The sequence below is a fragment of the Mytilus edulis genome, chromosome 4 (assembly GCF_963676685.1).
Source record: "Mytilus edulis chromosome 4, xbMytEdul2.2, whole genome shotgun sequence".
NCBI lineage: Eukaryota > Metazoa > Mollusca > Bivalvia > Mytilida > Mytilidae > Mytilus > Mytilus edulis.
This window is the reverse complement of record NC_092347.1, coordinates 55,094,525-55,112,139: the sequence shown is the minus strand read 5'-3', so window position 1 is coordinate 55,112,139 and position 17,615 is coordinate 55,094,525. Positions and strand designations below refer to the sequence as shown.

At 30.3% G+C, this 17,615-nt stretch overlaps 1 protein-coding gene across 1 annotated transcript; it reads right to left on the bottom strand.

Moving 5' to 3' along the window:
* On the bottom strand, positions 1 to 12,554 carry LOC139521932 (putative SERF-like protein). Its single transcript, XM_071315692.1, has 3 exons — positions 12,419 to 12,554; positions 3,550 to 3,673; positions 1 to 892 (listed from the first exon to the last, which is right to left on the bottom strand). The coding sequence occupies exons 1-3, from the start codon at positions 12,423 to 12,425 to the stop codon at positions 790 to 792; spliced, it is 234 nt and encodes a 77-aa protein (XP_071171793.1). The 5' UTR covers positions 12,426 to 12,554; the 3' UTR covers positions 1 to 789.
* Positions 12,555 to 17,615: the final 5,061 nt, after the last annotated feature.

Sequence of the window (17,615 nt, the reverse complement as noted above, 5' to 3'; positions counted from 1 at the left end):
TAATAATGACAATGTTTATTCATACATATAAAAACACATTAAATCTGAATTATAAGTAAATTTTAAATGTATTACAAAAACCCTTAACATATAACATAAGGCAGTCCAATTTAACCATTGCAAAGTATCAACTTATTAGAAACACAGTTTATGTAATACTTTTACCAACAGTCTATATACCTGTATATATATATATATATAGCTGTTTTTGGTGATAAAAAAAAGTATTGAAATACATGAATTTACTAATACACCAATTAAAAATTCTGTACAAAATTACATATTCATAGTGATCAGATCTTATTATTTAGACATAACTTTAAAAATATATCATTTCTAAGCTATCAGCTCTAAACTATGCCATCTAGTGAGAGGGGTAGCTTTAAAATTATATAGTCCAAAAGACAGAAATGCCCCCTTAAAAAGATTAAGCAATATAATGAATGTATGTATTAAAACAAAACCTTATTCCTTTCAATTTCAAACCCTTAATCTCAAAAATATGATGTAGATGACCTTTTTCTGTGCATGTTCGGTTTGATAATTAAAACAGTACACACAACTGTCAAGATGACACAGTGACTGATGTAGAATCAAGTCAAACCATTCTTGATTCATGTCTACTGATATATCTTATCAAATCAGTTTGTATGTACTTAAAATTTAGAGAAAAGATATAAAGTAACATGCAAAATGACACGATCGTAGTTATATGACAAAATGATAAAATGCAAATGATTAATAAAAAAAAATATCATCAGTTGTTTACATTGACTTGTGTCTATTGTTTTACTTTCCTCCTGTAGCACCTTGTTCACCACCACCTTGTTCACCACCACCTTGAGCACCACCAGCTTTCTTTTCCTGTTTTAGTCTCATTATCTCTGCATCCCTATAAAACACAGAAAAGTTTATTAACCAAAGCTTGTAAACCACAGCACTATTAGATTGCTATTTTTTGTAATTTAAACATTAAATTAGACATTGAACTGTATTCAGCAAATTAATACAAATTGACATTGAAAATACCACATTTTGAATTGAATTTATTTTCATTTGTTTTTAATTGTTCATTTTAGTAAAATTATTTTTTTAAACATATACCATGTATATCATGCATGAAAAACTCTTGTACATTGTAGTTATTAAAAAAAGTTTTCTCAACAAGTAAGTAGATTTAAATTGTTTATCATCAAGAAATTAATTCATTTTGAATTTACAATTTATTTAGAACATTTTGTACTGCGCTTAAAGGATCTATTAACTTGAAAACATGGTGTAAGCAGTACACACTGGTATTAAAGTGATAATCGTAACTGGAATTACGACTATCCCAATATGGCGAAGGCAGATATAGGTAAAGTCTATACAGTCATTTTTCTCAAATGTGGCATGTTTTTGCCAATAATTATTCAGCTGCAAGGTTTTTCTGTACTATTACATCATATTTGAATCATAACGGTGCCCTGGAACTGTCTGAGCACTTTGAAAATTGCAGTTGAAAAAACAAGGATGATAATCCTAACTCTTAAGGTATTTTTCTTGTTTGATAATTGTAATTTCTTTATTGGATAACAGTAGCTGAAAAATAATAAATATGTCTTTCAGCATTTCAATAGTATCTTGTGTGTTAAAATGCAAATGTCCAGTTAAACAATGACATTAACGCAAAAAAAAAAATACAACAGTTTCCATCAATAACTTTATTACTGCATTATGTCATCATAATGTCAACATATGCTATCAGATATATGTTTTTAGCAAAATGTTTAGTGTCAATATCAATAAAACAACATCCAGTTACGATTATCTTCTCATTTTTTAATACCATAATAACGATTATCTTTTTTCCGAGTTATGATTATCATCCCTATTTTTTCAACGGCAATTATCAAAGTGCTTAGACAATTTCAGTGCACCGTTACGATTCAAATATGTTGTAACGGTATAGATAATCCTTGCAGCTGAGTAACTAATGACAAAAACATGCTACATTTGAGAACCAGATGCTCTGCAGGGCGCAGCTCTATACAACCACAGAGTTTGAAACCCTGAACATTGGGGCAAGCATGGACACAACATTCAAGCTTGATACAGCTCTGAATTTGAATTGTACATGTGATTAAATAGTTGACACAACACAGGTTTCTGACACATACTGAATGTGGTCTAAGAACTTAAACTTAAAAACTTTAAATTTTACATTGGACATTACCTATTTTGGTCCAATATCCAAAATCTAAATACATCAGCATATCAAAGAATCCCAAGAATTCAATTTTTGATCAAATCAAATAAAGTTCAATTTTGGACCCCCTAGACCTGAATGTGGACCAATCTGATAACCGGGCCCAAACATCAAAAATCTAAATACATGGTTAGATTAAGCATATATCAAAGAACCCCATATATACAATTTTTGTTGAAATCAAACAAAGTTTAATTTTGGACCGCAATTTGGACCAACTTGAAAACTGGGCCCATAAATAATCAAAAATCTAAATACATGGTTAGATTAAGCATATATCAAAGAACCCCATATATACAATTGTTGATATCAAACAAAGTTTAATTTTGGACAACAATTTGAACCAACTTGAAAACTGGGCCAATAATCAAAAGTCTGAGTACATGTTTAGATTCAGCATATCAAAGAACCCCAAGCATTCAATATTTGTTAAAATCAAACTTAGTTTCATTTTGGACCCTTTGGACCTTAATGTAGACCAATTTCAAAATGGGACCAAAAATTAAGAATCTACATACACAGTTAGTTTTGGCATATCAAAGAACCCCAATTATTCAATTTTTGATGAATTTAAACGAAGTCTAATTTTGGAACCTTTGGGCTCCTGACTCCTAAACTGTCGGGACCAAAACTTCAAAAATCCATCCCAACCTTCCTTTTATGGTCATAAACCTTGTGTTTAAATTTCATAGATTTCTATTCACTTATACTAAAGTTATAGTGCGAAAACCAAAAGTCTTTGGAAGCTGCCAACGACACCAACGTGATACCAATATACGACCAAAAAATTTTCATTTTTGCGGTTGTATAAAAATGACTGTAAAGATTTTACCTATATCTGCAGTCGCCATATTGGGATAGTGGTAATTCCAGTTACAATTATCAGATTAATACCAGTGAGTACATATATACACATACATGACATATGTATATATGCATTGGTGAAAAAACCCAACGCATTTCAACAAAGGGACTAAAATGTCATATTGATACAAGGATAAACTCAAGTGCTCAGAAGGAAATTAGTTTTGATATTACATAAAGCAATGATAAACACCAGAGTAGTTGATAGGTTTTGCACTTTCCATATCTATTAAAATTCTTGTACAATTAATTGCACCTTCCAACAGTCAAAGCAGACCTCAGGACCTGCAATTACATTGATTAAATGTAATTTTCTTTTACAAATTTACTTTAAAGTGATTTTCTTTCATATTTTTAAGATGAAATGTTAGTTTTATATTGAGCGTAATGTGTATGATACATGTATATTGTACTTGTAAATTCTTTGATTATCCTACCTATGGCGGCGTTCCTCTAAAGTTAATCCTTTGTTGGCACCCTTTTCTGAACTCTTCTTTTGTTTTTGCAGATCTTGTTGTTTCTTTGCAGCTTTTGCACGTGCAAGATCTCTCTGATTTCCTCCTAAAAATCATTAATACAATATGTTAGCTAGATTATAATATATGTTGATAACCATGACAAAATCATTCTGAAAATATTAAAAGAACGACAAAAAAAAATGCAATCTCACTACGAAATTAGATAAAAAAAAATAAAGGTACATGTAAGTGCATACATGTATTAATATCAATATTGCCTTCTTTTGTTAATATATAGAAAGAAAAATATCTACTGATTCTGTTCATATGCTTGATGCCCTTTTATCTTGTCCAACCCACAACTGATGTTTTTTAGACTCTTGTGCACCTATTTATGTATTTATGCCAAATTATGGTAAAAAAAAATATGTTAACTTTATTGACCTATATGAAAAAGGTTCACCAAGGAAATGAAGAAACTTGAATTTTGTGTTCCTTATAAGGAGGAACTTACATAAAAACAAAACATTTCCAAAATCTTTCCTTTACACATGACAGACATTTTGTATGCAACCACTGTCTGCAACCACCTGACCACTGCTGAAGTAATTGAAGTAAAATACAAACTTGTACATCTTATATATTTTCCTCAGAAATGTGTTTGAGATTAGATTATTGTATGTTTTATCAATCTAGACTGTGTCATTGATTTCTTCTGGCTCTGCAATATATATTAATTAAGGGCTGTTTGGAATTGCCTCCCTATGTGTCTTATTGACTCGTAAAAACCAGGTTGCGCAAATCTTACTTAAATATCTGGCAATAGAAATTTATGTAGAATATGATGCAAAATGAAAAGCCTTCATACTTCTTTTAAAATTCTATGGTATAAAGTTAAGAATTCAAGAAAAATAGTCTACATCAACATGGAATCCGGGTCAGTTCGCACCTAATCACTTTCGAACCCATTCAAGTTCACCCCCTTTCACTTTCGCACACCCTACATGTTCACGCCCAAATTTTATTGGTTTTGTGTTTAAAAATTTGTCAACGAGTTTTGGTAGGTGAATTGCTATAAATATATTTTTTTTTATTGTTTTAAAATAAAATGAGATTCTGACAACCAGCATTTTATTTTTGTGTTAAATCAATATTATTCTTATAGGTAATTTTTTGGTTAGTGTATTGCTATATATGGGCAGGAATTCGCTAGTGAAATTTTAGGGTCAATAGTGTTTATCCAATTAAAAAATAAAGAAATCATGCAAATTTGGAGAATAAACATGGTTTAAATATCAAAGTGGGTTAGTCTTTATTGCCAAATGCAAAAAAAATGGATCCAATTAAAAAAATCAACAAAAAATAAGCACTTGTTATGTGCTGGCAGTTGAAAACTGTAGACAAAAAGTGTGACATTTCTGCAGTGGCAAAACCCCTAGCCATATTTAGAATATGCCTGAAGAATTGTTCTACTATAATAGTTGAAAATCAACTGCAAAATGATCGGTCTATCATTTAGAAACCCCATTTTGTACAGAATCCGATTATTGCTGCAAATAAAATATGTTTGAAAATGGACAAGTGCATGTAACTTTTCCCGTCAACAAATGTTACATGCACCTTTTCATTAGCTGATTAGCTTTGGAAACAAGTTATTGGTCCAGCATGGCAAATTTTGAAAGGTGTCAACAATGGGTACAATTTGGATTTCATGATTTTTATCAATCAACTGAATTTTGAAAAATATAGAAGGTAAGAAAATTTATTTCATTTTCGTGTCAATACTGCCCAATAATACTCATCTTTTATAACAGTTGTATACTTTTTATAGTAAGCATTACCATAATTATTTTTTTCACATTTCAACCCACTGACAATTACATTAAAATGTGGCTTTGCCATCTTTCACACTTGACATCTACCAGTGATCAAGCAGATGATAAGAGAGTGGGACCAGGTTAATTTGACCTCACAATGAAGTGTTACATGCACTTTCTGTGTAAATTAGATTCTTTGATAATGATGTGGGACTTGCTTTGCAATTTTGTCAAAAAATATAAGTTTATCTTGTATTTAAACAGGTTTGACCCTTACGATATTCATTTTATTGCTGGAGAGATTTCTGTACATAACATTGACACGAAAATATTTACCAAGGAAAGGTGTCTATGATACATGCAAAAGCTTTTTTTTGTACGGTTTGCCTTATCAATCTAATTTATTACATGAAATACCACAGATTAATTGCCAATTTGATTAACTAGTACTTGTATTCATTCTCAGCATTATAAAGATAACTGGCCACTTAATTTGAAAACATAAAATGTAACATTGACACCAGAATAAAAACAATATTACTTTATTACACTTAAAGCATAATTGGCCAGTGCATAATATTAAATCAAATGTAAATTTATGCTGAATTTTTAACAGAGAAGTTGTTGATCTTTCTTGATTTCTAGACTTTACAATATTTACTTGTAATTCTTATCGTTTAAAGGCATGTAACATTGACACATCTTCTGTGTCCAGGTTACATGCTACATACAACCTAATAAATGTGCATACAATTATTCAATCAATAAAATCTTGTTGAAATTTAAATTTGCTTCATAAAAATGATATTAAAGAAATAAATGAGTTTTTATTATTTGTGTTTATTTTTTTCCTTGATTGACTAGCAATTTTTCCTCATCATTTGTTGGTGTTCCTGTCAATGTTACATACATAACCCAGAATTATAATGTTTTAAAAGCATTGATTTCCAAACCTCTGTTATGAGCTTTAAAATGAGTTTATCTGAGTTTATAAATGACTAACATCTGAAATATTGTCATCACACAATTTCTTTGATGCTCCTATGATAACTTTCTAAGTAACATGGACTACGATTTTTGTATCAGGTCTTTTTTGCGTTACATAAGAAGATTTTACTGTGTTGAAATCAACAGTTAATCTAATTTTTAATATTCAAAGTTATTATAATGATACTTATTTTAAAAAATAATGTATAAAGAAACCCAAATTAAACTTTTTTTTCATTACTGTAAGAAATTGTGTATGTAACATTGACAGAGTCGATTATTTAGACTTTTACATGTTCAGGCCAGTGTTACATGCGTAAACAAAACTTACTGCCATATGGAGCTATTATCTTATTTTTATTTTACAAAATTAAAGCGTTTTCCTGTTTTCCTGTTTAATTTGTCTTTTAAAACTAGTTAGTAACATTGACAACAATATTTTGTGTCAAGATTTTTTTATGTTACATGCAAAGGTATTACTTCCTTTAAGTCAGACATTTATATAACATTTTATAACCTAAATGATTAATTAATTATAACTGGGCAGCAATTAAATTATTTCTCCAAAGTTGACTATTAAGCACACCACTTTCATCTTCTGGTCTTCATGTATGTAACATTGACATACAACCTTTTACTTTTCTGTCAATGTGACACGCATGAACAGAACTGATAACATTTACTAACTCCTTTGCTCTATAAAGAGATTATTGATAATTTAACTTGTTTTACCACCATCAAACTTCATCTTTATTTCTAAATATAGATATTCTTTTTAGAAGTGTATTTTCTTCATTGACAACAAAATTGGTGTCGGTCTTGAAAATTTACATGCAATTTTTAATTAAAAAAATCTACAGGCAATATAAACCTAAGAAAGAAAAAGATAATCAGCAATAAATGTAATGAAGAAAACTCTCAGGAAGATGCTGCAAAAAGATAATGTCCCTGTCAACCAGTAAGATGGTGATGTCCCTGGCAGCCAGACAGATGGTGATGTCCCTGTCAGCCTGGAAGATGGTGATGTACATATCAGTCAATCAGTTAGTTGGTGATGTTCCTGTCAGTCAGTCAGTCTGTGATGTTCTTGTAAGCCAGTCAGAGGGTAATGTCCCTGTCAGCCAACAGATGGTGATGTCCTAGTCAGCCAGGCAGATGGTGATGTTCATATTAGTCAGTCAGTTGGTGATGTTCCTGTCAGTCAGTCATATGGTGATGTTCCTGTCAGCCAGTCAGATGGTGATGTCCCTGTCAGCCAGTCAGATGGTGATATCCCTTTCAGCCTGTCAGATGGTGATAACCCTGTCAGCCTGGCAGATTATGATGTCTGTGTTAGCCAGTCTGATAAGGTCCCTATTAGTGAGTCAGGTGGTGACGGTCCTTTCAGCCAGTCAGATAGTAGTGTGTGTCTGTGTCAGAAAACCAGATGATGGTGACTGTGTATGCAGACATACTAGTGATCTCCAATTTGACCATTCTACAGCAGTGTAGAAGATAGTTATTTCAAAATCTTGTTTATTTATCCCTTTTCAATCACCAGTCAACACATGTATCATGTGTATTTACTGATGCTCATTATAGAAATCATGAGGAATTCAATTTGTAACATTTTTTTTTTAATTTTTATGCCAATTATTGACATTCCAGAATATCTTTTGCATTATAAGAGGTTCAGGCTCCTTCTGATTTCAAAATAATAATAATAAACTCATCATGGATACCAGAATTGAAATTTTGTAGGCCAGAAACGCTTTTCGTTTACAAAAGACTCTTCAGTGACGCTAATGAAACAAAAAAGTAAAAGAAAGCCAAATAAAGTTGAAAACAGGACTATGGTCTAGTGGGTGTTGGTTTTCTCTTCTGAATTGTTTTACACTGGTCATTATGGGGCCCTTTAAATTGTGGCTTCCTGTAGTTTAGGTAACAAGTTTTCAAGATGAAATGGCATTGAAAAATCGAAACAAGATATTTGAGAGTTTCTATATTATTGTAAATTTTATAATCTATGCATGGATTTTGGTTCTGATTGAGGGTAGATTAATTGTTGTTTTGTTTTTTTCTTTTTTTAGATAGATAGTTGAAGATGTTGGAGACAGAAAACAAGAAACAAGAAACTTGTTTTGAATGTTTGAAATAAAATTTATTGTTTAAACCTTAAAAAGTTATCATAAATGTAAGATTAACCAGCAGAAATAAAACGAGATATGGGGTAATATGTCTATCAGACAACAACCTCGAAGATGAAACCCAAATTGTTCTTTATAGAAGTTATGTAAACGATTGAAAATAAGATTCTCAATAAATGCAGCTGTATCAACCTCTCGTAGATTTGTCCATATTTTGTCTTGGTTTTTCATACTATTAGTTTTAAGTGTAACTGTGTCACATGAATGAGGGATACATGTAATCATTTTGTACCCTTACTTTGTCAGTATTAGTTATTGAGTGAGAAACTTGTGGATGCTGATGGTTGTGTGGTTGTCTTCTTATCAATCTCATCCCTGTGCATAAAAAAACGGGTTGCTTACTTACTGATATAAAAATGTTTCATGTTGTGGAAATTTTGGATGACTCCTTCATCAATTGATCTATCTTTGATCTTAATTTTATTTTTCTGGTTATTTTGACATTTGAATATCTTTTAATTTAGCCTTCCATAGTGTACCACCATGAACAAGCATAACTACTGGTATAGTTAAAAAATATGTCTGCTGTCTGAAATTTAGGTGAATGGTTTTGGTATTAACCACTATTTAAATAATATCATAAATGAGAAATGTGGCAGTATAATTGTATAATTTACATTCAGATGGTTGTTTGGAGGCTTTTTATATCTTTTAAGGTCAATTCTGGCATGGTTCATTATTCATATTTTTTGTGTCCACGTTACATGCAACATTTAAGTCACTATTTTATGACAGAAATGAGATAATTGCAAAAATATTAATACAATTTTTTAATGTGAGGGTAACACAATGAAAAAGAGCCTTTACATGTTCAGAAAGAAAATGATTCTTACTGTATCTATCTCTTAAACATTGCATGTAACATTGACAGAAAAGTAGAGGAAACTTGTTTTCACAAAATTTCTGAAGAAATGAAAATATACATTTTAGAGTTTTGATGATAGACAATGTTTTGTGATCAATATATATGATATTGAATGTTGAATAAGTTAAGGAATCATTAATCTCAATTTGGAAAAAGTGTCCATGTTACATGCTCCAAATTCATTATTTGCTTTGGTTCCAAACTGACGCAAGTTTAAAAATGATTTTTTTGGTTACAAATAGAAGGACACCATTTGTAGCAATAATTTGTAAAAAATTTAGAAGCTTTTAATGATTTTTATTTTTTTCTTACAATGTCACACTAAAGTAGCATTAGCGAATTCCTGCCCATATATATTTTTTTCATTGTTTTTAAATAAATTGAGAATCTGATGTTTATTTGAGTGTGTTGAATACATCTTATATCAGTTGCGTTTGATGGTATATACATATGAGACAATATCTGAAAAAGTCTAGTTTTTGGTAATAAGAAAAAACCAAAAAAAATTCTTAGACCCGGTATTTTAATAGCACAAATCGAAGAACACACATTGGGGATCTAGGAACTGTTGTCTGTAATTCAAATACTTGTTTAATAAGGAAACAATGGCAATTTAAAAAATGATACAAAAAAAATCCAGTTCTTTCCTGTTACCAAAGTGAATCAATTTTTAAAAGTTTCTAATGGGAATAAGGAATAAGTTTAAGACACTATTTGTGGTTTGCTAGTATATCCTGCAATAGTTTATCAAATGCCAATTATTGATTTTAGCATTTGCAATACAAAAGGTTTAGAAATATACTTAAATATAGTCAGATATGTCGGTAACATGAAAGAATCTTGAGTAACAGGACAATGGTAACAGGACAGAGTTGGTAACAGAAAGGATTTTTCTGCTTTATTTTAAAGTTTAAGAAAAATAAATCATTTTAGATTGGTCACAATTGGAAGATAACAGCAAACAATGTCATTTATCCTTTGAAACTGTATTTGCAAGATGAAAAATCTGCCCAGGTAATGAAAAATTCTAAAATAAATTCCTTTCTGTTACTATCTACTATACTAGAATTGCACAATGTTCTCTGCTGTTATCAAAAGCAAAAAACCTATTTTTTTATTCAATATACTGTATATTATTTTGAAATTTATTTGATATGGGGGTGATAACTTATATTAAATGAAATGGTTGGCATATAGTAGATTAACTGTTCGATTCTTCAGTGAAATTGTCTTGAACATCCTTCCTGTTACTGATGATGGTTATGCTGTTACTTTTGATCAGGTAACATGACAGAACGTAACAGAAAGGAATTACGCGATAGTTTTTGTCCTTTTTATCACATTAAATGCAAGTGTATTTCCTGTGACATATAACTTTTAAAAAGATGATATAAAAACACACTTAATGTTGTGGTGCACACTTAAAAATATTCTCAGAAAGTGTAAAAAAAGGCTATAACAGGATAGAACACCAATAAGTATTTTTCTATAAATTCTCATCTTGGATGGGCTTGAATTTTCAAACCTGGCCGCCTTTCCAACTATTTCTTTGTACTAATACATTCAGGGAATGATGCTCTTCACAATACATAATGGGAAAATAACTTTTGGTCTTGTAAACGTTTCCACAGGTAAAAAAAACCCAGTGGTAACAGGAGGGAAATCACCCCTGGGGACAATTTTTTTTTCTCTTAAAATTTGCAAAATTTTATTACATGCTATAGTTATAATATAAAAAGACAAATTAGGGGCAAGTTTATTAAATAATATATCATATATGTCAGAATCGGACGCCTGTTTAATTAATTTGGATATTATTTGAATGATTTAGTTTTCAAAAAAACACAGGGGACAACATGATTTTAGGGGGGGTTGAACATTTTAATTACAATATTTTATTGGAAGAAATATAAGAATGAGTGTTTAATTGGCAGGCCATTGTGCATTATATAATTTAGTTTATACTAAAACTTAAAATTTTCAAAAAAGATGGTTGAATAAAAAAATAATTGCTGGTGAAGTGCGGGACATGGAAATTAGACTTTTTCAGATATTGTCTCATATATGTGTAATAATTCAACTGAAATTTGAATAAAAATTGGGCATTAATGTGTAGGGTGCGAATGGACTTCAGGGGCGAACATGTGAGGTACAAATGTATAGGGTTTGAAACTGTATTGGGCGCGAACAGACCTGATACCATGAACATGATGAAATAAATATTAGTCACAGTTCAAAAATCATTCATAATTGCGTCTGGTGAGGCTAAAGGGTACCAACGAAAATGGGAGAGAACATGCTAATTTATGGCGAACAGACACGGACGCCTTGTAATTTGTTTATAATAGTACAAAATGTAGCTACTTGACATGTAGTCCAAATAATTATGACGTCTTGAAAGACTATTATATGGGGACGAAGTCCCCAATAACAGTAAAAAAATTAATACAAAAATTGTTCTGGAATTTTCTTTGTACTAATGAACTCATAATCTTTCAAATTTTTTTTTGTCGTGTTTCATTTTTTATACATGTACATGCTAGTCCAAATAATATGTGACGTCTTTCAAGGTAATTTTTTTTTTCTGTGAAAGGCGCATTCCTACCTTTAAATAGTCCAAATAATTATGACGTCTTGAAAGGCTATTATAATTTTTTTCTTTGACGCCTTACATCGATGTAAGGCGTCAAAGAAAAAACTTACATCGATGGAAGGCGTCAAAGAAAAAAATTATAATAGCCTTTCAAGACGTCATAATTATTTGGACTAACCTTTAAATAAATAAATATGAAAATAGACTTGCAAAACATCATTATCAATAATTATTTTGACTACTATGTAATATAATAACCCAGCCATAATAGTCTTTTTATAAGAAATTCTTATAAAAAGACTTATAGGAGGCTATATTAACTTTCATTTGTTATGATGACGTTTACACTGACAGTTAGATCAAACGACAAATTAGAACAACAAAAATAGTATTTACTTACTGGTCATGTTTAAAACTTCACTTTTATAGCTAAAATAATATACTTTTATCAGTCAAAAGACTGCAAACGCAAAATTGCACCCTTTCCCTAAAGATTCCACTTTAGGCCAGTTTTATTTATAGTATTTGAATAAAGGAAAGATAGAAAATACGTTTGTTCAAAATTTCTTTTTTCATTTGTTGAATACAGTTCATGTCCGAAGTTAACCGAGTCAAGAATATTTATTATCAATCTAATGAGATAACATGTGGTCACCTCCAATCGTACCAAATAGTTTAATAATGAAACTTTTATCTCTTTATAAATAATAAAATTCATCTTCCATTTATTCTTTTTTTAGGGTACTACTGATATTTGACTAAGATCAAACAGAGGTTCTTTCGGCCACACTTTGTAAAGTTGTTTCGGTCATGGCATGGGTTTCCTGTTGTGGTTATTAAATGAGGATCGTATATAATATTGTTTTTTACGGAAGCGTATTAGGGACATAGAAAAAATAAAATTGGCAGTGAACTTTTTTTTCAAAGTCGAAATTTTGACTTTTCAAATCTCGAAATTTTGACTTTAACTTAAAATTTTGACTTTTCAAATCTCGAAATTTTGACTTAAACTTAAAATTTTGACTTTCTAAAATCTTGAAATTTCGACTTTTGAAAAAGTCGAAATTTTGACTTTTTTGAAACTCGAAATTTCAACTTATAAAAAGTCAAAATTTTGACTTAAACTTAAAATTTTGACTTTCTAAGATCTTGAAATTTCGACTTTTTGAAAAGTCGAAATTTTGACTTTTTGAAACTCGAAATTTCAACTTATAAAAAGTCAGAATTTCGACTTTAAACTCGAAATTTCGACTTATTTAAAACTCGAAATTTTGACTTATTTAAAAACTCGAAATGTCAACTTATTTTAAACTCAAAATTTCGGACTTTTTTAAAACTCGAAATTTCGACTTATTTTAAACTCGAAATTTCAACTTATTATAAACTCAAAATTTCGACTTTTTTAAAACTCGAAATTTCGACTTATTTTAAGCTCGATATTTCAACTTATTTTGAACTCAAAATTTCGACTCTATGTAAACTCAAAATTTCGACTTTTTGTAAACTCAAAATTTCGACTTTTTTTTAAATCGAAATTTCGACTTTGATCTCAAAATGTCGACTGTTGAAATCTCGAAATTTTGACTTTTTCTAAGTACTTTTAAAACTTTGATGTTAATTACAATTTAAGAAGAGTAGACATGGACGCAAATTATTAAAACGTCATCCACACATTTTGGCAATTTATATCTAGAAATTGATTTTGTTCTTAAATTGAGATATGGGTTAGCATTTAATATTTAATATTGAAGAAATCATTCGTAAAGAACATGCATGTTGACAGAATTCCCCCCCCCCCCCCCCCCATATTCCATGTTTTAGTTTCCACGACACTGTCATAGGATCGTCAGATCTTAGGACATTTAGCATCACAGTTTCAAAGGCCTGTTTGGTATCCCAATAGCAAGTCACTGACTTTGCCTTGTTTAAACAATCATGGTAAATCAAGTAGCCAAAAATGCCATGCATATTCAGGACGACAAATGAGCTGCTCGGTTTTCTAGTTTTGAATTTTGAAATAAATAAATGGTTCTTTTTTCTGGAATATTGATTAAACTCTACAAGTTGACATTCTTATGACACAACTATTAACCCTTGTCTTCATATATCAGACTGTTGAATAAAAGTATGTCGTAACATGGGTGTATCGGAATAATGGGGTTGTCTTGATACACATATCTGAAGTCCAGATTTGAAATATGTATTTGAACGTGAAACATATTTTATTTATTCTTCGGCAAGAGCAAGATTTTCTATCTAAAATAACCTCTTTAAAATGGTTTAGTTTATTAAAATGTGCTTATTAAGTTTATGATGTATATGGCTCTCCGCTTGCTGATATAAATGACTGTGAATGTGGTAATCGCAAACGTATAAATACTTAGGAAAATTCGAACTTTTGTGTTTAAAACAAGTCGAAATTTTGAGTTTAAAACAAGTCGAAATTTTGAGTTTATTACAAGTCGAAATTTTGAGATAAAAAGAAGTCGAAATTTCGAGTTTAGAAAAAAACGAAATTTCCAGTTTTAAAAAAGTCGAAATTTTGAGTTTAAGTCGAAATTTCGACTTTTTATAAAGGTAAAATTTCGAATTCTAAAAAAGTCAAAATTTCGACTCTTTGAAAAGTCGAAATTTCAAGATTTGAGAAAGTCAAAATTTCAAAATAAGAAAAGTTAAAATTTCGAGTTAAAGTCGAAATTTTAAGATTTGAAATGTCAAAATTTCGACTTTGAAAAAAAAGTTCACTACTACTTTTATTTTTTCTATGTCCCTAATACGCTTCCGTAATATCCAGCAATGGCGTCCGGACAAATAGCGATAAGGTGTATTGGCAACTGAATACATATCTAAATATATTTATATTATTGATAATAATGAGTATCAATCTATGAATGGTTTAAAATACATTTGGCTACTGTGGTAAAAGGTGATAAATAAATCATTTAATTTTTTAATAATGTAAATCTTTAATATGCTAGGAAAAAATATGCTTGAAAAATTATTTGATACTTTAGTTGTTCCAACAACTCTTTATGCATGAAGTGAAGTTTGGGGTGTAGCCAAGTGATAAAAGATTCAGTTCCAATTGAACATTTACATATTAGATTTATTAAAGAAATTTTAGGAGTACAATGCAAAACAACAAATGTAGACTGTTTAGCGGAGACAAACCGGCAGAACCCCTTTGTACTTTAAAATTCAGCTTTCAGCTATAAAATTTCTAAACCACATTGTGAACTCGCTTAACACTTTGGTCCATAAAATATATAATAATATAGAGAAAACAAGTAAATGGGTTAACATTGTAAAAGACTGGTTAAATAAATTAGATTTTGGTCATCTCACTTTTGATACTATTCAGTAATTTAAAATATCACATAAATACTATCCAACAAAGAATCTTTGACGAGGCTTATCAAATTATGAATTGTTCTATCAATAAATTTGAAAAATTTAATTTCTTTTGTCATACTAAAAGAATTAGAAAAAGGCCGCCCCCATATATTGATATATGTAAACTCAATACTGACCGATAAGTTTTCAGTAAATTTAAACTAAGTGCCCATTCCCTAGCAATTGAAAGAGGACGTTATACCAACATTGAAAGAAGCCTGTAACCGCTTATCCTGTAACAGACAAGAAATTGAGGATGAATACCATTTCTTCTCAATCTGTCCATGCTATACATCATTGAGGGATACCTATATACAAAATATTAATAAAAATCTTAATTTCAATTTTATTAAATTGCAGTCCGCTATAACACTGAAGCATTTGACTGCAATTTTAAATAGCAGTCTACCAGTCATGATAAAAATCACCATAAAGTATATTAATGATTGTTTTTTTATTGAGAACATCTGTATAACTTGCATTTCTTTTAATATGCAACCTAATTTTTGTTTGTGTTCTTAAAGTTTTAATTGTTCATGAACATTAATAATGTGTTAACTGTCGATATTTATAGTCTTTTTTTTTCCTTCGCTGTGACTACCACTGTCACTCTAATATAGTTATAATTAATTTAACTATTGTCAGTTTATTGTCTTAATTTTGTATGCCATAACCATTTAATGTAAATGTGTTTGTGCTAATAAATATTGTCTATTGTCTATTGTCTTTTGTATATTGTATATTGTATATTGTATATTGTATATTGTATATTGTATATTGTATATTGTATATTGTATATTGTATATTGTATATTGTATATTGTATTCAAAAGTGAAGAAGATTGTTTCTCAGACTAATTTTAAAATAGTAATCAAGAAAATGGAAAAGAGATGGTGGCCAGGGGAAAAGGAAAGGGCGATGAAATTTTTTTATATCTACGTGTTATTTTAAGGTTTACTAGTTTAGGATTTTTTTTCTGAGACAAGTGCCCGTGAATTGTAGTTTCTTGTTTTTCATAGTACAAAGTGTATCATCAGTACAGTGGATATAGGTACTAACCAAGCGGGCGTGAACGATTTTGATCTTACACGGTAACGAAAATCTTTGTTTTGTTCACATAATATCAGTGTGTACTTCAATCTAAACATAATTGTTGTTTTAAGAAATGATTTGGTCGTAGGTTGATGATTAGAGATGTCTCTTCATTTTCTCAAAGATTCATGACTAAAAACATGTGCAAAAACTCGTCAAAGAAGTTGGCACTCGTCTCATCAGATATAATTCTATTTTCATTGCAACTCTTTTTCTGATAGAAGGCCATAGTGTGTGTGTAATAAATATAGCAGTTTCAATCATTAAGTGGCATTAATATCTTTCATACATTCCCCATTTCAGAATCATTGATGGTTTAGACCATTTTTTCTATGATTCCATTTGGATTAAAAATAAAATTGGTGTACCGTTATAATAAAGAAGGATACGACTACAAAATAAACACATCATAGTTTTGTCTTTATCATAAAAAAAAAACGTAGGCTAAAAAGCTGTTAAAATAGGTGCAATTTGGGTACCGTCACGTTATACGTTTCATTTGTTTCTTTTAAAATATGTTTTGAATTGTTCAAAAAGCTCAGTAGGGCTTATTATTAAAATGTTTGTTAATAAATAAACTCATAATAGATATCAGGACTTAATTTTGTATATACGCCAGACGCGCGTTTCGTCTACAAAAGACTCACCAGTGACGCTCGAATCCAAAAAAGTTAAATAAGCCAAATAAAGTACAAAGTTGAAGAGCATTGAGGACCAAAATTCCTAAAAAGTTTTGCCAAATCCAGCTAAGGCAGAGACATGTCTCTGGCTAAGGTAATCTATGCCTGAGGTAGTAAAGCCTTAGTATTTCAAAAATTCAAAATTTTGTAAAACAGTTAATTTATAAATATAACCAGATAATTCATGTTAATATTTCAGGGGCGGATGCAGGAATTTTCGAAAGGGGGGGTGCTAACCCAGGGCAAAGGGGGGGTGCAAAACATATGTCCCGATACAAATGCATTGATCTGCAAAAATAAAGGGGGTGCCCCCCCCCCGGAACCCCCCCCCCCCCCTGGATCCGCCACTGTATTTCTTTACTTACTGACCGTTATATTCCGTAAGCTGATATTTTGGTACATGGGACGATACAAAATTATGAAATGTTAGTG